The following is a 24,275-nucleotide window of genomic DNA, read 5'->3' as shown; positions in this document are numbered from 1 at the left end:
GGATAGGTGGTTTTTTTTACCATCTCATTCTCCTGATCTCAAAAAAAGAAAGAAATGAGTCGGACCAATCGGAAAGCTCAGTTTGGATGTTGGAATCTTTGTCATCTGAAGATGATTGGCCTCCGTACAGGAAGTGACCTCAGAGGGAAGACAAGGCTCATATCTACAAGAAAATAATAATAGCAAGATTCGCGATATCCAACCCAAGTCAAACTCATACGAGATAACATCAACATACAGAACAGTATCATACATCATATATTGTAATGTATCCAATAGACTACAACTTTGCTAGAAAATACTTCTTAAATCAATAACAGGGTTTTTTTTAAACATAGAAGATTTTTCTTTCAGTATTACCCTTCAAAAACAAAAATGAAAAAAAGACCACAGAATATTTACAGATTAGTTTGGTGAGTTAAATACGTGTTTTGGTGAGTTAACTACAGATAATGGAACTGTTAGCTTGTGCGCACACAACATGCTACAATTCAGGCAACCATTGTCCACCGAGAGACGAGAAAGACCACTCTGCCGTTACATCACCTCGACTATAAAAATACCTAGGATCTACAGACGGGTAGAAAACTATACATGTACAAGTCCTTTGAAGCCAAGGCATTCTCCCCCCCAGAGCCACAGGTGAGCTGTACAGGCGAGCAACGGTAGAGATTTACAGGTGGGCTCGACAGGCGAGATTTGGTGAAAACAAAACAACGTTGAATGCAGTGACGGTGAAGAGCTTCAGGCAGTATGGAAACGATCTCCCCCGCTCCAATGGTGTGGAGACCTCCGTGTACAGTCCAGAGACGAGGCTGCGGATAGCGTTCACCTTCTGTCAAAGATAAGTTATTTTTTAAGTCCAGAGTCCTAATAAGGATCCTTCTCTCCCTCCAGAAGGGGTGATGGAAACAAGCCGGAGTCATGAAGGTTCCTGTTCCTCCGCATCCCTGGTGTAGCTGGGCCCGCTCTGGTCTGATCCAGGGCTCTGGTGGAGTTATTGCAAGCCAAGTGTGGCTTTAGGTAGTCCTTCTCATCATGTCCTTTAGTGGGCTGGCCTCCCATAATAATACCAGCACATCCCCACCAGTTCATCGGCCCCCGGAGACAACAGCACAGTGATGAAGGAGAGGGAAATACTCTGGCAGAGTGTTTCAGACAGAAGCCAGTATTTGTGTGTTTCTGTGTCAGCACAGCTGTGGTGCCGTCCAGTCTCGCTGCGTTCTGAGCCTCTTTTAGTCCATTTCCCTGTTTCAAATTTAACATTTGACCCCTTGCAAAGATGTGTCCCTTTTAGACAAATCAAAACACACTTGTAATAAATTCAGAGTGCAAAGTACATTTGATTGTGAAACTTCATAAACATCAATAACCTTATGAACATAAATTATCAGTATTGTTCTCCCCACGGTGGCTCAATGAACTCTCTGACACTTTCACTCAGGAGAACACTGGAGATCAGGTGGGCTGTTCTAGAAAATAAAAACTACACTTCCCAGACTCAACCTCTGTTCCCGTCATTAAACTTGACATAGGCGCTCGCTATTAAATCACCCCCTCTTTATACATTCTTACACCACTTGGAAATAATTTAAGTTATTTTACAGTTAGTTCATGGTTGGGTTACTGCTAGCGCCTGGGAATGCAGGGCATGATGGGAAATGAAGTCTTGGTGTCCAGCCCACCGGAGGCCCAGGACTCGTGTCATAGCAAAACAAATGCACAGAAAGGAGCAGGATCATAAGCCACCTGGGTCCTTCACTATAACTTATTACTTCACCAGACCCTGTCAAAGCCTTTGAGCAAACAACAAAAAGAGGAAAAATAAGAAAACACTGCACACACACACACACACACACACACACACCACACACACACACACACACACACACACACACACACACACACACACACACACACACACACCACACACACACACACACACACACACACACACACGGGTGTCCTTGTGGGTTCCACCCATGGAAACGCCCCCTATCCTTCATGGAGAGGCGCTGCAGACCAACAGAGACCCCTGTTTAGGGGACCCTCCCCAGCCCCACCACCCCAGGGGACCAGCAGCACGCTGGGGTCAGATATTCTACCTCTGGGCCAATCGTGGGGATTCGCCATGAAGGTCTTCATGGGGTCGGACAGCAGAACGATGCGTCCCTTTAGAACCAGGACATGACGTCAATACAGGAACACGGGACAGCTGGCTTGCCTTCAGAACGGCGAGCTCACGGAACCGACACACACACACACACACACACACACACACACACACATACACACACACACACACACACACACACAAACTCTCACACACAAACTCTCACACACTCATATTCCAGGGATTTTGAAACAAAATAGCTTATTCTTCATCACCAACACCAGCAGACAGTGTCTGAAATACAATTTGCAATGCGACCATTGTTAAGCAGGCTGCGGGCCGAGCCCGGGGCCGACAGGGTCAGTACTTGACCTCCAGGATGGAGGGGTTGCACTCCATGATGGCTACGATGATCTTGTCGATGTAGTCCTGTAGACGGTAGTTGATCTCCTCCTGCTTGTGGACCGCCTCCATCAGCTGGTAACACACACACACACACACACACACACACACACACACACACACACACACACACACACACACACACACACACACACACACACACACACACACACACACACACGAAGGAACAAACATACATACATACAAACACACACAGGCGATTATACAGCGTTGAAATACGATTCAGGTTAAATGCTAGAAAAAAAACAATGGTGCATCAAAGACACAAGAAAGCTCAGAAGAGCATGGGAAGGTTCTAGAGGGTGTGAGACAGAAAGGGGGGGGGCAGCCTACCTCTCCACGGGAGACGGAGTTGATCTCTGCAGCGAGTGAGTCAGAGAAGGGCGCGGTCATGAGGTTCTTGGCTCCCTGGATGCTGAGGTTGATGATCTGTCCGTTCAGCTCGTCGTTCTGCTCCTTCAGGCTGCGGTTGTCCTGGAAACCGAGCCGAGGAGACAACAAACTAATTAAATCCATCGTACCTTCCTGCCTGACTGACTGCTAACTTCAATATCCTCAACATTTGTTGGTTTCTGTTCATGTATGGGTGGCTCCATGAATAGGACTATTGTGTCTGTGTTAGAGTGTCTATGTCCACGATAGTGTGTATTTATATTCATGTATGTGTGTCTACATGTGTCTGTATGTATGCATGTGTGTGCAGTGTTTCCCCTAGAATTTTTTTTAGGCCCGGTGGTAAGAGCTGATAGTGTGATTTATTTGTTATACATTTTCACAGGATGCTAGAGTATTCGTTGGTTATTTCCATGTAAAACACTTGCTTAGCCATCACAAGTTGATAATGATTCAATAAACACGTTATTAACAATAAACTAATTTTATTTACAATACAATTTTTGGTGGTGCTGTCACACTAAATTTGTACCGGCTGCCAAATTTGTACCGGGCGCGTCATCCATATGTAATCCATTCCAAACCTGCCTGCAACAGATGATCGCGTCGTCCGTTGCCGGGCAGGTTTAAAAAAACATTTGCGCTCATGTTGCCAAAGACGAAATAACATAGTACAGTTAACGGATCGCTAGATAACACTTGTTTTTACTTTATATTTGTATTGTATTTCATTTTTTAATCTAATTTAGCTAGTAAACTGAGTGTTTAAAGCGGGTTTCAAAAAACATTTGCGCTCATGTTGCCAAAGACGAAATAACATAATACAGAAAACGGATCGCTAGATAACACTTGTTTTTACTTTATATTTGTATTGTATTTCATTGTTTAATCAAATTTAGCAAGTAAACTGAGTGTTTAAAGCAGGTCAAGGAAGAAATAGCACAATACAGATAACGGATCGCTAGATAGAAGGTTTGCGAATGTTGGTGAACCTTTCACGTCATTCGAAAGGTTCTAATCATCTGATCATCTGTTGCCGGGCAGGTTTGGAATGGATTACGTATTGATGACGCGCCCGGTACAAATTTGGCAGCCGGTACAAATTTAGTGTGACAGTGCCATGCTAATGATGATATAACTTAATGCTGTCAGATTGTCCGTTATGATGGGGCATAATCTGCGCACGCGCGACACCGCATTTTATTTTATTTTTATTTATTTTTTTTTCATTATTTTTTTTTTGGCCTGTTGTTGGCCTGGCGGGGGCGCTCGTTGGCCTGGCGGCCCGCCAGGCCTGAACAATGGTAGGGGAAACACTGTGTGTGTATTTATATGCATGGAGGTGTGTGTGTGTGTAGGTGTGTGCGCGTGTGTGCGTGCGTCTACCTGTTTAAGGCGCTTGACCTCGTGCTCCAGCTCCGCCTCCCGGGTGCGTGTGTGGTACTCCTGCAGCCCGGCGCTGGGGAGCCGCCCCCTCCGGCCCTCCGCCTCCAGCTTGTACAGCTGCAGGTGTTCCAGCTGCTTGCGCAGGTCCTCGATCAGCTGCACACACACACACACACACACATTAGTATACATAGCGAGAGTAAAGATTAAAAAACACACACACACAATCCTGTCAGACTACTACACAATCAGACTAAAACACAGCTTTACTGAGCAAGCCCATTTAATATAGTCAGAGGACGAGGTGGCCTCGAGATCCCGTGTTGAATGGACAAAATGTTGACTTTATACAGAATTACCTTCCAACCTCTATCTGTGCAGTCATTTCTGCTGTCAAAGTTAGCACAGGGGACGTGCTTCTGCTCATGTTTCCGCTTCTACTAGACATTTTGGATTGCTAGACAGGCCTCACAAAGTACCTTCGATCGTGGTGTGGGTAACTTAATAGGACAGGAGGTGCATTTCAGCTCAAACTGAATAAGAAGCATTTTCTCGGTAGCGACTTTAAGACGGGACGGGTTCGATTTCAGAGGACAAGAAAAAGACAGATTTGGCTGGGTCCCTTATAATATAACATACTATGGCGTGTGTGTGTGTGTGTGCGCATGTGTTTGTAGGGGCACCTCCTGCGTGCTCTCCTTCTCCTTCTGGCTGAGGTGGCGCTCGTGGCTCAGCTTGTCTGACATCTTCCTGCGCGTCTCCTGCTCCTCGATCAGCCGCTCCGCCACCTCCTCCAGCTCGTCCTGACTCCTCTGCTTCTCCTGGGGGAGATACGGAGGGCCGGGGGTCAAACATGTGGCTGTTTGTGTTGATGGGTGATACGTGTTTGTTTGCTCGTAGAATTGTTCATGGGTGTGTAGTAGTGTTCATGTGTGTCTGTGTGGTAGTGTGTATAAGTGTTAATTTGTGTGTAGCAGTGAGTGTTAGTGTTTATATGTATGCGCACGCGCGCGTGTGTGTCTCAGTATTTGTGTGTGTCTCAGTATTTATGTGTGTGTGTGTGTGTGTGTGTCTGCTGGTGTTAGTATTTGTGTGAGTGTGAGTGTGAGTGTGTGTGTGTGTGTGTGTGTGTAAGTATGTGTGTGTGTGTGTGTGTGTGTGTGTGGTGTGTGTGTGGTGTGTGTGTGTGTGTGTGTGTGTGTGTGTGTGTGTGTGTGTGTGTGTGTGTGTGTGTGTGTGTGTGTGTGTGCTGGTGTTAGTATTTTTGTGTCATTGCTTGTGTCCGTTTGCTCTGGTGTGTACCTCCTCCAGTCTCTCTATGTTGGCTCTCAGGCAGGGAACACATGACCTCAGCTCACTGTTCTCCTCATCCAGCTGCTGCATCCTGAAACACACACACACACACACCCTTAATACTTGCCCTCAAGGGAAGGCCAACACGCTTTCTCTGGCCAACTTCTGCTAGATAATTTATTTTCACACTTTTTTCTACACTGCTGTTCAGACTTAGACAAAAGTTTTAAACATGTAGGAGTAGATAGCCTCTTACCAAACGTTTATAAAACTTTGTGCATTTAAGTCAAGATTTGGACCAGGCTCAAACCATAGCTCTTTTATAAAACTTGTATTATAGAATGACATTGCGGTATAGTCATTTATTTACACATTGCTCATTTAAACAACCATTCGCAACAAGATGAGCACTAGCTAGCTGAATAACGCAGTACAACAGACGAAAAGAACAAAGTTTGTATCGGCCGTCACCATGGGACAGAGACTCATCCTCAATGACCCCACCTTCTCACAAATAAATAACTCTCAGCTCAAACGCATGGTCTTCAATTACGGAGTTGGAATTGAGCTGAAAAAGGAGTTCACTTACCCTTTGAGCTTATTTTTAAATCGTGCCCTTAACATTAAACCCTTTAAAAAAAAAGACGAGGCATTGAACGGTCACCTCAGTTGCAACCTTAAACAGACCACAGTTGAGGCTGTGGAAGGTTTCTACCACCAGAGGGCCTCATGGAGTCTCCAACAGTCACAAAATGTATTAAAAAACCTCCAGAGGTCTGTATCTGTATCTGTACGGTCTGTTGTTCAGTCTGAATGAACAGATTCATCTCAGATCTGCCTTTCATAACGCAGTGGTCTATATGGCCTACTCTATCTTCACGTTGTTTAAGAGTAGTAGCTAGAAGCTGGTTTAGGCCTCAGGCTTCTGTACAGCGTCCTCTGTGTATAAACAGTCTTTGACAAGTGGCAAGACTTCAAATGAAGTATACTGTACTTCCACTTCTAATAGCCGCCGTAAGAACACCCTTGGTCTCTACACACTAGTTCTCTACTCCCCCCCCCCCCCCCAGATCAATTCCCCCCTGGTCTCTACACTGGGTCTCTGCCCAATGGGTCACACACACACACACTTTAACCCACCTGGTCTGCAGGTTCTCCAGCTCCAGCCCCAGGTCCCGCTCCATCTTGGCGAGCGCCTCCTTGTGGCGGCGCTCCTCCTGCTCCAGGCACTCCTCGGCGTACACCTCCTGCTCCTTCAGCTGCTCCTCCAGGGCGTTGGCGCGGTGCACCAGCTGCAGGTTCTCCTGCCGCAGCCGGGTGCACCTCCCCCGACGCGTCAGACTCCTTCTCCAGCTCCGCCACGCGCCGCTCCAACAGCAGCACCTGGCCGGGGGGGGGGGGGGGAGAGGAGGTGAGGGGGGTGGAGGAGTTGAGGGGGGAGAGGAGGTGAGGGGGATGGAGGAGGTGAGGGGGATGGAGGAGGTGAGGGTGTTGGCGGAGGTGAGGGGGGGTCTGTCACCTTGTCAGTGATGTCGTTATCGGCGAGCTCCAGGATGTCTCGCGTCAGGTCGCTCACGGTGTCCAGCGTCATCGAGCTGTTCTGGAGCAGGTGCCTGCCGTACATATACACATAGTTAGCCTAGCATAGTGCATGAGCCTAAACAATAAGCCAAATGCATTAGCGTAGTTTAGCGCATTCGCCCATTAACCTAGCAGAACAATCTATGGTAAACTGTACCAGTTTGGTAGCCTACCTTGCCACCTTCTTGCTGGAGAGTCGCTTGCCAGAGCTGGGGAGGGATAGAAAGAACAACAGGAAACAGATCAGGAAAAGAGAATGGACAGGAAGTAGACCCAATCAGCTGATGTCTTTACTTTACTAGGAGAGATAGGGAGGGAGAGACAGAGAGGGACAGATAGAGAGAGGGAGCAAGAGATAGACCAGCAGCTCTACAGCCACCCAGAAGTCACCACTGCACCACACCATCAGAGCGCTGGTCTACGATGATATGATGTGAGACCAGGGTCTGGTTAACTCTGCTCTATGACCAACAAGATGTCACACCAACACAGCAAACCACACCAGACGAGTCGAAATGGGAACATGAATGTAATGTTATGCCATGTTGACTTTTTGAGCTTTTAGCCACACAGAAACCAAGCAAGACAACCAAAATAAAACAGGGACAGAAGGAAACATAGGTTATTGGAATTTGTTGTTTTTCATGAAGCTGGCTGAATAACCAGGTAGAAATTCAAACCAATCAGAAAAATAGGATTGCAATGACCTGTTTAGCCAGAGGTGGCGCCCTATCGGCACTATGATCCTTGTGTTGGGTGACTCTTTAAAATCATCAGTCATGTGTGTTTGAGATTGTGTGTTCAGAACTGGATGTACAGCACATCATAAAGAGGACTACAAACTGTAGCCAATAAAATATGTTTTCGGGCCTTGAATTGGCCGGTAGAGAATGGGCGTGGCTAGTAGAGAGAGAGGGCTGCAGATGAACAGAGTACCGGGCAGGCACTAGGACCAAGCTAACAGCAAAAACAAAACCAACACCACAAACACCACACTGCTATTGACACACCCACCTGCGTTGAGATGGGGGAGATGCAACCAAACACACACGTACACAAACCATAATAATACTGCGTGCACAGGAAGTGACATCACAGTGCCTTTGGTAACGCGCAGTAGGGCTATGGCGAGGTAATGGCGGCTAAGGGCCCAGCTTGAAGGGAAGCCGTTGGGGTGGAGATGGAGGCGAGGCGGGTGGAGGTGGGGGGGGGGGGGGGCTGGTGAAGGGCGGGGGTTACCTAGTCATCTCCAGGAAGTTAAGGCGTGTGGAGAGATCTTCCAGACGGTTGATCTGTTTGTGACACTGGCTACAGAAGAAGTCCTGCGCCTCCTCTCTCAGGTAGCTCCGCAAGCAGTCAGAGAGAGGAGAAGGAGCGCTGGAGAGGAGGAGGAGAGGACAGGAGAGGGGAGAGGAGAATAGAAAAGAGGGGCAGATGGGAGATTAGAGGAGAACAAAAGGAGGGGAGAACAGGAGAGGAGAGAGGAGAGGATAAGGGAGCAAAGAGGGGAGGGGAAGGAAAGAGGAGAGGAAAGGAGGGGAGAGCAAAGGAGAGGATAGACGAGAAGAGAGGAGAAGAATGATGAAAGGAAAAGGTGCGTGCAAAATGTTTAAGTGAAAAAGTGGAAGTGTTCAGGTGAAAGAGTGAATGAGAGAGTAATAAATGAAACGGTGAGAGGAGGAAAGAGTGTGCAAAGGTAAATTCAGGTGGGACGTGGGGGTTAGTGGTTAGTCATATTGCTAGTAGCCCTAGTAGTGGGTAGTTCCAGTCGTTTCACTGCATGTTGTGTTTCATAACATGGATGTCTTCTTTCGTTCGTTCGTTTCTCAAACCATCCATGACGGTAACCTAGCAGCAGATCAGCGACCTGCTAGCTGTTAGCATGGGGCCAGCAGACGGCCAGCGGGAGTGACGTCTCTAACAGGTTGAAGCCACGCAGAGACGGGCTGTGCGGGGAGCATGTATGTGACTAACTGATATGAATGTGTGAAAGTATTAATGAGACGTTATATGCAGTTTGTGTTGAACTATGCATGCAAGTGTTTATTTGAATATGTGTGGAACAGTGTAAGTGTAGCTGTTTGTGAGTGTGGATATATCTGAATGTATTCATGCGTGAGAGTATGAATCTGTATTTTTGTGTGTGGAGGCAGTGAGAGGGGGAGAGGTCACATGGGATTCGTCGTTTTGGGAGCTGTGTGTGTGTGTGTGTGTGTGTGTGTGTGTGTGTGTGTGTGTGTGTGTGTGTGTGTGTGTGTGTGTGTGTGTGGTGTGTGTGGCATAGAATAAATAGCATATACATAATTTACAAATCATTCAGGAGGAACCTCATCAACATTCGACAATTGGTGACTCATTGCGTCGTTGATGGTGACATCATTTTGGAAGTACATCCTGGCACCTTAGGGGAGTGGGGGAGGGGACGTTCAATTGCTTGCAATCTGCAATGTCACGGTCGGATGCCATTCAATTCTAACACTGGACCTTTAACTAACAAGGCAAAAAGCCTAATATCATTCATATTGTTTACCTGAAAATCTAAAGCATCAAATTAAACCATCACGTTGTAACTTTCGGTCACTCAGAGAACCAACTGAGTTTTACATTATTAGTCATATATTATTATACAGATTTGCTAAAGTACTACTCAACTAATTATGCACTTATGTACAGAACTGTGACCATCTATTGTCTTTTGACGTGCGTGTTTGTGTCAGAGAGCACTGTTCTCGCGCTTGTGGCTGCCGCTTGTACCTCTCTCTCAGTTTTGTGTCCCTTTCTTGCTTCTTCGTCTCCCTACCGTGCCAGGTTGGCTGTCTTAGATTGCTGTGTATCCGTTTCCCTGCCTTCGACCCTAACTGCGGTGCTCTCCTGAACGCTCTCTGCTAACTGGTTATCGCTAGCCCGTACCACCTGGTTGGTCGTTTAGCTAGTGGAGCGACCCTTCCCTCCCAATTCCCCCCGGACTATTTCCTTTCACGTGGACAACCACTCTCAAGCCCTTTGCCGACGCCCTCTGCGCCTGAACAATGCAAGTCATTCCTTAAATTCTTTGCCGATACAATCACCACTATTAAAATCTCTGTCCTCTGCGTCTGACCCAGCAGCCCCTACTCTGGCCCCTCTCCCCGCCATCTCTCTTTTCTCCCTACCCCTCCCCGCATCGCCATCTCTCCCACTTGGCACCTGTTGCCTCCTCCATCATCTCTGAACTCATCAGCTCATCCAAACCCACAGCCTGCTCCCTTGACCCCAATGCCACACTTAACTTTTCAGCTCTGCACTGTCGCCACAGAATTGTTAACTGCCGCTCTTCCCCCCATTCCTCAAAAAATACCATAACCACCATCTCCCCTTCCTCTCACATCCCTCGAACTCCTCGTCGCGACACAAACCCAAACCCAAATCCTCAAAGTATCCTTCTGCCGACACCGTGCCCTTAACATCCTCATCCTCTTCAACCTGAGTGCAGCCTTCGACATAGTGAGCCACAACATCTTTTCTCACTAGACTCGTAGACCTCGGTATATAAGGCACTGCTCTCATCTGGCTCCGGTCCGACCGCTCCAGCAGATGAATCATCATCTCTATTCATCGTCTCTATTGCCCCTAAGCAGAACATATCACTACACTACACCGCTACACTTCTTCACTCCTCTCGCTATTAGGCTATTAAACATCGACAGTTGTCATTTTAAGTAACTGTTATATTCCTTTAGACTTGGTCCATGACATGTTGTTTTATTTACTGCTGCCGGCTGTTTCCTTGTACTGACCTATGTACATTGAGCTGTTGCCTCTGGCAACTATCTTGTCTGAGTTTTAGGGGTCTTTAGATTGTGTGTAAGGAAAGCTGCAAAATAATTGCCCTTCTTTGGATAAATAAAGTTGGAAGCTTCACCACTCCTCTGTCTCATCCAGCCAGACAAGGCGTTCCCCAAGGCTCTTTACTTGGCCTACTCCTCTTAATTATTTACATTCTCCCTCTCGGACAGATTCTCCGTCATTTGAACCTGGACTTCCACTGCTATGTCGATGACACTCAGATATACCTTAACACCAAATCCCCCCAAAACCCCTCAGACTCAACAGTGACAAAACTGAAATCTCCCCTTCCTCACAGGAATACCTGTGATCCTTGATCCCACCCTCTCCCTCTAACCTCATATCCGCCAAGTCATCAAAACCTATTTTTACCACATTTGCAATATTGCAAAGATCAAAGACCTTCACTAACTCGCTCCCCCATATCTCCCTGACCCCCTCTCCTCCTCCCAACCCTCAGATCCACCGCATCCACCAGTCCCGCCTCAAGACCCATCTATTCTCTTCTGTCTCCCCCTCTCCCTCCCATCCACCCCAGTGTGTTTCTGCTGACTGCCTGTTGTCTGTTTCACAACCAGCACCTCTCAGTGTAAAGTGTCGTTGAGTCTTAGAAAAGCGCTATACAAGTCTTAATTTATTATTAAATTATTAGCACTAATATACTTGTGGTCAGAGGGAAAACATTGCTCTGAAGCTCAGCCTGAGGAGGAGGAGGAGGAGGAGGAGGAGGAGGAGGAAGAGTAGCAGCGGCAGGAGTGTTAGAACCTTCCTAGCTGCTCTTATCTACTCTACTGAACAAACAGTACAACAGGGCCATTTGAACAAAGCTCTCATTGTTTCTCTCTCCTATCAGGACGCAGATAACAGAGAACAGACACACCGAGCCTCATGGCATCAGCCCATATACAACCTTTCAAAATCACCACGGGATAAGCCTTCTGCGAGAGGGCCCTAACGGTCACCCAATGAAGTGTATTTTGCAAATATACTTTTTCTATCTTTGGTTATCATTACACAGTCATATGTGTTGATAACGTCTTCGTATTTAAAATTCAAATCTTGAGAGTGTGACCCCCTTTTGATTAGAAAAATTACACTTCCCGAATTGTCAGCTTGGCAGACGGCTTTACCGCTGGGGTGGAAATCACGGCTGAATGCAGAGTTTGTTTCTCATATGCTCCACAGCTGAATTACACCCCCGGATTGTGTGTTGGATCAGCATTCTGTAAGCTTTTGGTTGAGGCTTGGAACGGCCATAATAATGAAGGAAAGATGCTCCACTGACGGCTCGGTTTAAAATGTACCACAACTCCCGATAGCTAGCGTCAATTCACAACTCTCTAATCTAATGACACCAATGTATGAACGCACTTTGCAGAACATGTAACGCACATAATCCGTGGCACATGGGCGAGAAACAATGAGGCAGTGGAGCCCAGGTGTTCACAACTGACCGTAAGGGTTTAGGTAGCAATCATTAAACTGTTATATATTTACAAACGAGTCGTACCATAACATAGTAACATAAAGGCCTGTGTATGCACACGTCTATATGTATATTGATATGTACCTGGGGGACATGATGAGGGAGGAGCAGGTGATCTGCTCGGGGTGTGAGGGGCCCCGGGGCCACCATCCTCAGCAGGCCCCTCCTCCTGATCCTCCACCCCGCCCTCAAGGAGCTCTGCCCCATGGTTCTCCCCAAAGTCCTCAAAGTGCTCCTCCTCGCCTCCTCCCATCACCGTCACCAGGGAGAGGTCCTGCAGCTCAGAGTTCAGGGAGAACCTGCAACACACACACACACACACAGGGTTAAGCTGACAACCTTGTTTGGTTGTTTGTAGGTGCGTGTGCGTGTGTGTGTGTGTGTCTAAAAGAGGCGTGTGTATTTTCTCCATCCAGGCCTCTTGTCTGATTCCATGGCCTTCTGCAACAGAAAGTCGTTCTGACCATCACAAACAGGCCAGTTCATGTATGTAGTTCTTTGATAGAGTTCAGTTGACCCGTCGTTTCAGATGAGTGGATAGTAGAACTACAAGTACCAGCCAACCTTTTAATCAGAGCTGTTTGAATATGTTTTAAACCGTGGCTGTGAGTTTGGATCATACATAGATGAGTAATTCTCCCGCTCTGCAGGAGGTACGAGCACACACACACACACCCACCCCTAACACACAGCTGCACGACACGTCGTAGTGTTGTGTATACAGACACCCCACCCTTAGCGTCCAGCTATGTATTATTGTGTTGCGTAAACAAACCCACACCACCATGCACACCCCTAGCGTCCAGCGAGAGACCAGGAGCAGGGTTCGGTGTGGATTCTTGTTTCACAACACTGGCTGCTTCTCACACTGGGGTAGAAGGCTCCACAGCTCCACTAGAGAGCTGTAACAAGATCTGTCTCTTATGACAGACGTCAACACAACGGACACTGAGGTGCGGGGTGGGGGGGGGGGATCAACAGCATGCCAGCGCAAATCACATCCGAAACCTGTTTGAACCGGGCAGACCTGAATGAGCGGATCTTGAGCATGTAATTTGGTCATTAATGGTTGGCGAAGGACGTGGAGCAATCTGGACAAGTGTCTACAACCGGAGGAGATAATCTGTTAATTCACATTAATCCACCGAGTCTGCCTTGGCCGGACAAACTGTCTCACGGTTTTCTGGCAACTGCAGTTGGGTTGAATGCAAAGCTATCTATTGGCCCTGATCGCGGCCTGAATTGCTGAACTGCAGAGATGTGCTGAATTGTTCTGAGATTCGGGGCAGGCCTGGGTGTGTGCCCGGTTAGTCTAGCACGAGAATACATTCAGAATACACCCAAGCATAGGTTTCCTATGAATAGGAAGGGTTAGGCCCAATCCCATTTCTACCCCTTACCCCTTCCCCCTTCAAACAAGGGGGAGGGGTAAGGGGAGGGGTAAGGGGTAGAAATGGGATTTGGCCTTAGATTCTCCTTCAACACTCGGGTTCGCTGGTGGTTGAACATCAAACTGTTGCCATGGTGATTTGCCGCCCGGGGTAGAATGGGGTGTCTAATAGGCCCTTTTCACAGAGGTGTTACCGTAGGACCCACACAGTTGACACTCACAACACCAATTACATGTCTGCTTCACTTGTGTATCAAAGCACACGTAGGGCAGCAGACTTATCGTCACTCGTTAGGTCTAGTACCGGTGCCCTGCTGCATGTAAGTAAAACCGGTCAAAGGGGTCAAGCCCACTACAGAAATACAACCCGTGTTTCTGTAAAGGGCGTGACCTGTTTTTGTCCCACGATGACACCACTGTGGACAGGTTCAATAGAGCTTGTTAAGGTAGGGGGTGGAGGGTCAAAGGGCGGAGGGTAAAGTCTTTGACGTTGGGTACCAAGAGGGCAGGGGGTAGAGGACTGGGGCCGGGCTCGGGGGCTTTAGGACAGAAGACTCGGGGCACTGGGGGGGGGGGTGGAAGCGGATTGGGAGGGCACTCACCCCGAGGTCAGACCCGGGTGCAGGTCACCGACCGACAGCGCCGGCGAGGCGAGCGAGCGCATCTTGCGGCAACCTCGAACGCCCTGGCGGGAGAGCCGGGGGCCGACGGGGGGGGGGCGCACGCCAGACAGCCAGAGAGGAATCCTGACGGCCCTCACCTTCCCACGCTCCACGCGGCAACGACAACGCACACACACAGCGCCCGCCGCGTCCAATCAAACACCGCGGCACGGACTACCACATGCCACGCTAGGACCGGGACATGGTCTTGAGCTACTTCTGGGCAGTGATGGCTAATGAGAGCTTTAATGCTAAGTAGCGCGCCGCGACTGTCAGGCATGCCCAGTCCCCAGGCTTTTTTTTTGGGGGGGTAGGGGGGGGGAGTGGGTGTGGTTAATCCCGTCTGGAGTAGTAATCCTTTTCTAAATGCAACCGTCGCAGAGGGCAGCCTAACCTCTAGCTGGGCGAGCAAGACCAGCAGAGATTCACATTCCCTGGAACAGGAAATGATTGAAGTTGTTTTTGAGGGGAAAACCTGCTGACGTGGCTGTCCTTGTGTTACACTTGATCAGTGATCTTAAAACAAGACTCAAGCAGGCGGGGGGGGGGGGGTGGGGAGGGTTAACTCTACACTTTGGTCAAGATATTTAATATTTAAGGGAGGATTCGGTGCCCCTGAGTCACTTGTTGAAATCAAAGAGGGTTTCCTGCCAGGAGCGAGCGGGTCAAGTGAGCCCTGACCAGTCAGCATTTCCACCGGGGGGGGGGGGTTTGGATCACTGTGGGGGAGGAACTGAGAGGGAGTGGAACTGGAGAACTGAAAGACCAAAAAAACAAACATATGGGGCAAAAAAGAGCGAGAGAAAAACGCTATCTCGACACTTCCGGGAATTCAAGGTCTACCCTGGCACAGGAAGCTCCAAACACATCCCTGACTAGGGTCAAGTGCACATCCATCATCCAGCCCCACCCGACAGGTGGTGGTGATGTGTCAGCAGAGAGGGCTGACACATCACCCCTGCCCCCTCCAAGGCCTCCCTTCCAGGAGGCCAGGGTGGTGTTTTAGCCGAGTCATGGAGGATCTGTAAGGGAGGACACGGGCAATGAGGGGGGGGGGGGGGGGGGGGGGGGGGGGCTAGAATGCTGCTGCTACTGCTATTTAAATTATGCGAAGCTAAATCAAGTCTGGGAAGTGGTGTTTTGTCTGTTATAAAAAAAGAATGTACACCTATGTTGCAAATCGGGCATTTCTTGAAACAAATCTTGATCATGACACAAAAGCAAAGAAAACGTCCCCTCCATCTCCTCTCGCTCCCTTCTTCCCTAAGTTTCCCCGCCATTGAGAAGGGTTGCATTCATGCACCTGTGACTGACGGACAAGATGGAATCTCCGAACCAATCAGGGAAGAAATGCCGTGAAGTCGGAAATCACACAGACGTTGTCTAAAATCTAAAATGGTCTCATGCAGTGGCATGCACAGTCGAAAAAGACATTCTCACAGAGCATTTCAGTCACTAGTAGCTGACGGATGGCTATGACATTAGTAACAAATAACACTCAAATAACAGCTCTTGAATCTAACCTACAGCACCTTTAACTACCACTGACTTCTACACACACACAAAGGCAGCACTCCAACATGTGTTTTAGAGCTGTGGACCAGCATTAGGATATGACACCTTGAATCACTAGGAGGTAATAACTCTCACAAGACACATAGTCTATACCCAACAGGACAGATTGTCTATACCCTACATGAGCCAAGACCGGCTGGACGACAGCACTAAAGCCCCCCCCTGTCTCCAGCCAGGGCTGTAGCTACACAATTTAAAGCCTTTACAACAGGATATTAAGTGTTTAAATGAGACAATCTATTGGCTACACAACCTCCGGTGGGAAGGTTTAATAGGACACGTGTATTATCTACGCCATTATTGTACATTGTAATTAAGGGGTAAACATGCAAGGCAGTAACAATCGCTCGCTAGCGGTCGTTTGAGAAGACGGTGCAATTAGACATTGGTAGAAAAGGGATTCATACCCATGTGATTAATAAGGGCAGAGGATTAGCTCATGATCACACTAAATGGCTCAATACATCGGAGTAGAGCGGGGTTAATCGACGGGGTCACTGCCACCTGGGAATGCAGAGGTTTTCGTACGAGGTAAGAAGCCCTCATTAGATAAGCTTTTCAGCGGTATCACAACAAAACAGCTCCACCGTCACCAAGCCTGGGAACTCTCCAACCGCCTTCTGATAACGTGCAGCGTTGCCTGGGTAACACTACGATACCGGACAGGAGATGATTGTTGAACTCCTCCGGCCAGTGTTGTTCTGCCAAAGTCTATTTTGTCAAAGGTTTTTTACGATAGTGTTGGAATTTGTCATCCTCCCGCGTCACCGTGCAGCGAGGGGAAATGACGCGGGCGGCACTAGACCACAGGCCCCCCGCAGGCCTCTCACCCACATGGAGGAACCATAACCCGGATCCCCCGCCTATGAGTGGGTGCACGAACGGCTCAATGTGAGGGACACATTGTAACGCACTTCTGTGGCCACAGGTTAGGAAGCACCATATAAATGGACTGTTTAGATGCACTGTTCTAGTGATACCTCTGCTTGTTTTTGTTTTTTTTACATGAAGCATTTGCTGAAAGAACCCAACCTCCCTTTGACCCCTGCCGATACTTGTTTCTGCGTGACGACGGACAACTAGTCCACCTCTTCATTCATAGATGTCAATCGCATGCGTGGCTTGTTCATAACCTCGATACTAAATAGCTTCGGGACAAGCATTTGCCCGATGCGCAAGTGTATCAGTGTATATGTAAGCATGTACGTGATTGTAGAGCACATGTCCGGTGGTCCACGGACACGGCGAGGACACCGACCTGTTCCCGGAGTCCTCTGCGTCGTGCAGCGTGGCCTCGATGCCGCTGTCCGTCTCCACCTCCTCGTGCATCTCCGGCTGCAGCAGCGCGCCCGTGTCCTCATCCGTGAACGTCTCGCACTCGCTGTAGGTGCTCTCCGAGCCCAGGTAGGCGCTGTCCGTCACCTCGTTTTGCTGCGAGGACGCAAATCACAATCAGTGTTTCATCCCCGGGTCGTTTTACAGATGCATACGATTCCGTGGGGCTTTAATAGAGCAGATGAACACAGATGTCAGTCATAACCTGGACTGTGCGTCTGCTATTGTATCTACCAGCGCACGGGTGGTAGACTAAACTGGTGTGGGTATTAAATGTAACGAATATTACATCTGAAATGATTATCGACAGATCCCCCGTGTTTGTGGACCCCTGGGTGCCATCGTTTCATATTATTCAAATCCAATCCTTGTTGCCGTGAGACTCAATGACAGTGATAACAACAAGGGACCAAAAATCACTTCAAACCACTGCAAACTGAGTGAATTGTGACAGTGAATTACTCGTTTGTGCTTGCTCAGCACTTGACTGGCAGACGATCATATCTGTGGTACACAGGTTATGCAATAAGGCCAAGTAAGACTTGGTTAGACTGTGTCAAATGGCAAATGATTAAACTCCTTGCAAGAACAGGGTGATATGTTGCCGCTACAGCAAGTTAATCCTATACTAAAGTGAGGTTTAGGTGACAGCTTGCACTCTAAACCTTATGATAAACCGTCAAACTGAACCCCTTTACCTCCTCGCCCTTGCGTCATAGCCTCAGGGTCCTAAGGGCAATTTTCCGTTCCTCTTATAAGAAACCACTTTCTGGTTGTTAGTACAGACACGTAAAGTGCCGGCTAACATAAGCCATTGCGTCACAAGAGGGAAACCGTGTGCTGATTTAAGAGGAAAAACCAACTAGTTGAACAGCAACTAACCAGCTAAAAGGCTCGCTCCGCTGTCCAATCACACTGGAGCAACCCAGGTATGTTCCACTGGGCTAACGAGAGACGATCCGAGCTAAACTCACCTCGCCTCCACACCTTCGCCCCTCCGTTCCATGTTCCCCCACCCCCAGGACAAACAGCCCAGTGTACAACTTGGAAAAAAATAATTCCTCAGCCTCCCAAATCCCTCCAACCACAGCCAGGACAATCGGTGATCCATCGAGGAAAAACCATAGCCGAACGCCATCAGTTATTAGCAATCAGCCATCAAGATAGCGATCACTCACCAGTGCAAAGGTGAGACGCTGGGCAGAGTCTGAGCTGGAGTCACCTACCTGGCAGCCGGAAGCTCCGGACGGGACCAGGCCCAGCGGGCCGTCCATGGTGCCCAGAATCATGCTCCCTCAGACACACAGGAAGGCTGGGCATCGGCCGACTACCACTGTCTAACACTTCCTCTCACTCACTCGCATAACCAGAGAGAGTACTATCCGAAAACCACGTTTCTGGGACAGCCCTGCTTGGGCAGAGGGGTGGAGTAAGGGGAGAAAGAGGGAGAGCAAGAGAGAGAACGAGCAAGGGAGAAAGAGAGAGAGGCAGAGCAAAGGAGAAAGAGAGAGAGAGAGCAAAGGAAAGAGTATGGAAGTGACAGAGAGAGAGAATTAACGAGAGGGATAGAAAAAGAGGGAGAGAGAGGGAGAGAGAGAGAGAGACCACCACAGGGACCCTCTAATCTGCTGTCTGTCTAGCTCTGGCCGTCATCACGGCCAGGTCCACCCGGAGGGGCTGAGATTACCCACAATCCAGTGAGGAGTTCCTCAAAGTCAGCAACACACACACTCCAAAAAAACATTAACCACACACACTGAAGTAAACACTAATGCACACACAAAAATGCATTAAAATACACACAAATGTCCACAAATACACAGCTCTCTCATGGCCATCCAATTCAGCAGTCCGACGTTCAACTTTCATGGTCAATGGACCGGATATGAGGGCTGGGTATGTGTGTTGGTCTATGTTATTAAATGTTGGTGTGTGTCTGTGCGTGTCTGTGTGTGTTTTAATATAAGTGTGTGTCCAAGTTTGTATCTGTAAGTTTCATTACGTGTGTGTGTGTGTGTGTGTGTGTGTGTGTGTGTGTGTGTGTGTGTGTGTGTGTGTGTGTGTGTGTGTGTGTGTGTGTGTGTGTGTGTGTGTGTGTGTGTGTGTGTGTGTGTGTCCTGGTGGAACAGCCTCGTTGTTTTCACAGTCAACAGCAAGGGAACAGTTCTCCTATTCACACACAGCCCCCATCTTGCGAGGCACTAGGGGGGTCCGGGGGGGGGGGGGGGGCAGAGGACCAGGGCCTAGGGGGGAAGGTGGAGGGATTGAACCTCTAAACCAATTTTAATGAAGCTGTACTGTGGCCTGAACTGCCAAACACCCATGCTGGTTTGTTTATGTCTGCACAAAGGTGTGTGTGTGGTTGTTTGTGTGTGTGTGTGTGTGTGTGTGTGTGTGTGACAAATGCATGTGTTTTTGTATACAGCGTTTGTCTGATTGTGTCTCCACTTTATCCTGCCCTCACCAGCAGGCTAACATAAAAACATGAAATGCTCTCACCCACAGCCAGAACATAATCTTCGACGCTCTGGAAGAACCCTTATTGACAGGCTGTGTGCTTGGCCATGGAAACCAATCAGACACATTAATCAGAGCACTGACCACCAGAGGGTGCTGTTGCTAACGTGAGTCCATCTCCGTCGGTCAGCGCGCCGGGGGAGTTAAACATACAAGGGAGGCAGACGGCAGGCAGGAATTCCAGATATTTTGACCGCAGCTGTAGAAAAATATAATTTCTCACGCATACAGAAGCCTGACCCGTCCATCCAGCCTCGGAGAAGAGGAGCCATCCAGATGTGTGCAGCTGCCCAAGGGGCAAGGCCCCTGTGATGCTAGTTTGGTGGCTGCCATGCTAGCATAGCAACAGTGAGGCTAGCTTTGTGGCTGTGATGTTAGCTTAACGGTGGGATGCTAGCTTAGCACGTACGGTTCTATCACGTAGTGGCTGTGATGCTAGCATAGTCCAATGTACTTCAGACCACATCCAGGATGTTTTTGAACAGAGGCGTTTTGTTTCCCCCACCTCGTCATACTCCTCCGGACAACCGACCGCTCCATCACCTGGGCTGTAGTGTGCGTCGTACAGATGGGGCTCAGGACCTGGGGACACACACAAACACACACACACACACACACACACACACACACACACACACACACACACACACACAGTCAGCAAAACCAACACAAGATGCTAAACTAGCAAAGCTGTTCAGGGTCATAAAGTAAACTTTGGTCGAATTCCTCCAGCTATAAAAGTGTATTGAACAGAACAATATGACGGCCACCTCTCTAACAAACCTCAGGGTCTCGTTAAAGTTAAACAGCAGGTGGCCATGTGAACATCAAGTGAGCGGTCACCATGTGACCAAATAAAAGGTTTACAAATGGTAACAAAGAGTAGGGAAGAAACATTAGTCTCCCACTGGGAATAGACCTCCCTTCAACAACAAACACAATTCTGGAGAGAGTGACGCACTGTGTGTGTGTGTGTGTGTGTGTGTGTGTGTGTGTGTGTGTGTGTGTGTGTGTGTGTGTGTGTGTGTGTGTGTGTGTGTGTGTGTGTGTGTGTGTGTGTGTGTGTGTGTGTAACTTGAAGGCAGGCCTGAGAATGGAAGGGCAGGTTTTAGTATCACAGACTTGGAGGAGGGGGTGGGGTGGGTGTTTCTGTGTGTGTGTGTGGGTGTGGGGGGGGTGGGGGCAGCTAAATAGGTTTCTGCAAACCCCCCCACACACACACAGACTCAATCCCACATGTCCACAAACACAAAACACACCTAAACACAAATTCTCTCACACACGCACAAAGACACACACCGAATGGTACACACACACACACAAACAAAGACACACACACGAACACAACTGGAATTCAATGGAGACAAGAGTGGAGACATTCCAGTAGAAACATCTGGTGTTGAAATTGCACTCAGACTGGAGTGGGGCATAGCACTGTCCCATTATCATTTATAGAGTAGATCGTCATTATGCGTGTTATCAAAAAATGTATACAGTGAATGAAACAAATAAAGTGAGTGGAGCCACTCCCACATAGGGGCGGAGCCACAGACCAACTAAAGTGAGCCGGACCAGAGCCAGACCCAGTTGTGGTTGGCAACAGCGCGGGTCAACACAGGAAGCGGGCGTCATTACTGATGAATCCCTTGGTGTCTTGATGACCTCATTGTATCCCCGGGCGACCTGTGTCATGATGATGTCACGGTGGCCAGGCTGGAACAGCGTGGTTTATTGGGGATCTACTCGATCATTCACATCGGTCTGACCAATTGCATCGAGATTCATTTTGGTCTGGCCACGTTGATAACACCCCTTGAACATTGAATATGAACTGAGAGGTTCTAGACTAACACGCGTTCGCAAATTGGTCGGGAAATCTCAGGTTAACATTCACCCCCAGAGGAAAATAAACAGCAGCCTGGCTCGGAGAGGTGCATCGTGGGAAATGAGAAGGCGGCGGTGAAAGGAACACAAAGGCTAATCAAATATGGATGTCAGCACCTTGGCTGAGGGGAAGATTTAGAATCTGGCTTCTAGAAATACGCTTCTGGAATCGCTTTATGTAGTACTTTATATCTATTGTCTCATAACTTCTTATAGAAATTCAATCATTTATCTGTGTAAATATATTTAATATTCTGGTGTTCCCACAACCTGATTAACTTTAAACAAATTGTTAATGGTACGTGAGATACATATTCTACAGGAGGGGGGCAGTAGTACTACAGAGAATACAGTAGTACTGGGGGGAGTAGTAATACAGAGGTAGTACTACAGAGGGTACAGTAGTAATACCGTGGTAGTACTACAGAGGGCACAGTAGTAATACAGTGGTAGTACTACAGAGGACACAGTAGTAATACAGTGGTAGTACTAGAGGACACAGTAGTAATACCGTGGTAGTACTACAGAGGGTACAGTAGTAATACCGTGGTAGTACTACAGAGGGTACAGTAGTAATACCGTGGTAGTACTACAGAGGGTACAGTAGTAATACCGTGGTAGTACTACAGAGGGTACAGTAGTAATACCATGGTAGTACTACAGAGGGTACAGTAGTAATACCGTGGTAGTACTACAGAGGGTACAGTAGTAATACTGTGGTAGTACTACAGAGGACACAGTAGTATTCAGAGTGTGGTGACGTGCACTGACCCCCGCTGCCGATGGTGCTGATCCCACGGTGGAAGTCCTCGAAGCTGATCACCCCGAGACCGGACGGGTCCAGGAACCGGGTCAGGTCCTTCACCTGCACACACACCACAACACAGTACCTTAGTAACACACACACACACACACACCACAACACATCACCTTAGTAACCCCCCACACACACACACACACACACACACACACACACACACACACCCCACACACACACACACACACACACACACACACACACACACACACACACACTACAAAAAAGAAGATCCTTAAAATAAAGACACCACTTGGTAGCATTGTGTATTGAGCTATACAAGTGTCCCGTGGTGCTTTAGAGGGCTGTTCGGTTTAGATTTTAGATTAAGGAACAGAGTTGAATTACTTCAGCTCGCTCGATAGTTAGAATACGAGCTTTGACCTCCATTTAAAAAAAAAAAAAAGCCCGGTTGTAAACTGAGCAGGTGAGTGGTGAGAATAAGTTATTTGTGGATATATTCTGCTACTGTAGCATATAGGAGAAGACCGCTGGACACAGCGCCCATTCTATTCATACTGTCACATTAATATTGATTTGTATCTCTCCTCACTTCATGGCTGTGGATCATATTTGTAGGTTGCGGAACATATTTGTTATTCATGAGTTGTATTCACTTGCACAACCAGCCGCAAGCAAGCAGGGCGAGCTGCCTTGCTCAAAGACTCAAGAACACTATTGACAGAAGGAGACAGAAATCAAACTACCTTCTGAGCCACTTTCACATACAACACAAAACACACACACAGCCCTGTGTGTATTTAGTGTATCTTTAGCCATTCGACAATGACCTCCGTGTCCCTATAACTCCTGCTGGAGTCGGTAACCTAGCAACTGGAGGTGCTGACCAACCAGATAACAGACACGTTATGTCACTGCATCACTAGTTGGCAGGGCACCCAGAACCCAACATACATGACACATTTAAAATGAATTATTCAGACAAGAACCAAATGCATTAAGTGAGAAGATATATTTACATGGTTAAATCTATAAAGTTTGTCAAGAGAGATTGTTAACACATGTATCAGGCCTGGAAGCTGCAATGTGTGAAAATGAAGTTTTATCTCAACGATAACTGGGTTTTCTGGAAACATACTACCCCAAGCATTCTGTTTTCTTTACATAACATTGTAACAATCGACACAGAAGTCTGCTGTATAACAACCTTGTGTTGGACTAGGATTAACCATTAACTACTAAGCGTTACGTTAAAACTGCAGAAGAGGAGCCAGTGATCCAGAACCATCTTGGACAACATCAGGAAAATATACAATTATTATCTATAATAATATAATAATAATATTATATATTTCCAGACATAGAATCACCGTACGTTTACCTCCAGATGTAGAATAATCATGTAGCCTATATTTTGCAGATATCTTCTATATCTGGAGAATCTCTGGTGGCGCCAAGCAATCACAACAGGCCCGCTGAAATGATAGAGCGAGCCAAATGTGGTGTGTTGAAGTATTTCACCAACTCATCGTTAGGCTGTCATGTCCCCCACGAGTCTGTGGCACAGCGCTGGGAGACGCCAGGCCGCAAGAGGGCCGAGGTTTCAGTGGTTGGGCTCCTTCGGTCCCAGAGAC

At 48.0% G+C, this 24,275-nt stretch overlaps 2 protein-coding genes across 3 annotated transcripts in view; both read right to left on the bottom strand.

Annotated features, from left to right (window-relative positions):
• Window positions 1–24,275, bottom strand: part of decr2 (2,4-dienoyl CoA reductase 2, peroxisomal) — a 99,152-nt gene that overhangs the window by 51,960 nt on the left and 22,917 nt on the right. The window lies entirely within an intron of this gene.
• The window catches only part of LOC130370919 (rab11 family-interacting protein 3-like), a 34,259-nt gene continuing 11,916 nt past the window's right edge, over window positions 1,933–24,275 (bottom strand). The window contains 15 exon segments of the mRNA XM_056576480.1: window positions 1,933–2,590; window positions 2,870–3,010; window positions 4,316–4,471; window positions 4,999–5,136; window positions 5,618–5,699; window positions 6,749–6,925; window positions 6,927–6,991; window positions 7,128–7,221; window positions 7,363–7,398; window positions 8,429–8,566; window positions 12,585–12,633; window positions 12,636–12,799; window positions 17,386–17,558; window positions 20,485–20,561; window positions 22,635–22,728. Of these exon segments, the coding sequence (XP_056432455.1) occupies window positions 2,474–2,590; window positions 2,870–3,010; window positions 4,316–4,471; window positions 4,999–5,136; window positions 5,618–5,699; window positions 6,749–6,925; window positions 6,927–6,991; window positions 7,128–7,221; window positions 7,363–7,398; window positions 8,429–8,566; window positions 12,585–12,633; window positions 12,636–12,799; window positions 17,386–17,558; window positions 20,485–20,561; window positions 22,635–22,728 (1,701 nt within the window). The 3' untranslated portion in view covers window positions 1,933–2,473.

Source organism: Gadus chalcogrammus, chromosome 18, assembly GCF_026213295.1.
Source record: "Gadus chalcogrammus isolate NIFS_2021 chromosome 18, NIFS_Gcha_1.0, whole genome shotgun sequence".
NCBI classification, from domain to species: Eukaryota; Metazoa; Chordata; class Actinopteri; order Gadiformes; family Gadidae; genus Gadus; species Gadus chalcogrammus.
Note: the sequence above shows the minus strand (reverse complement) of the source record. Positions and strands in the feature narration are given on the sequence as shown.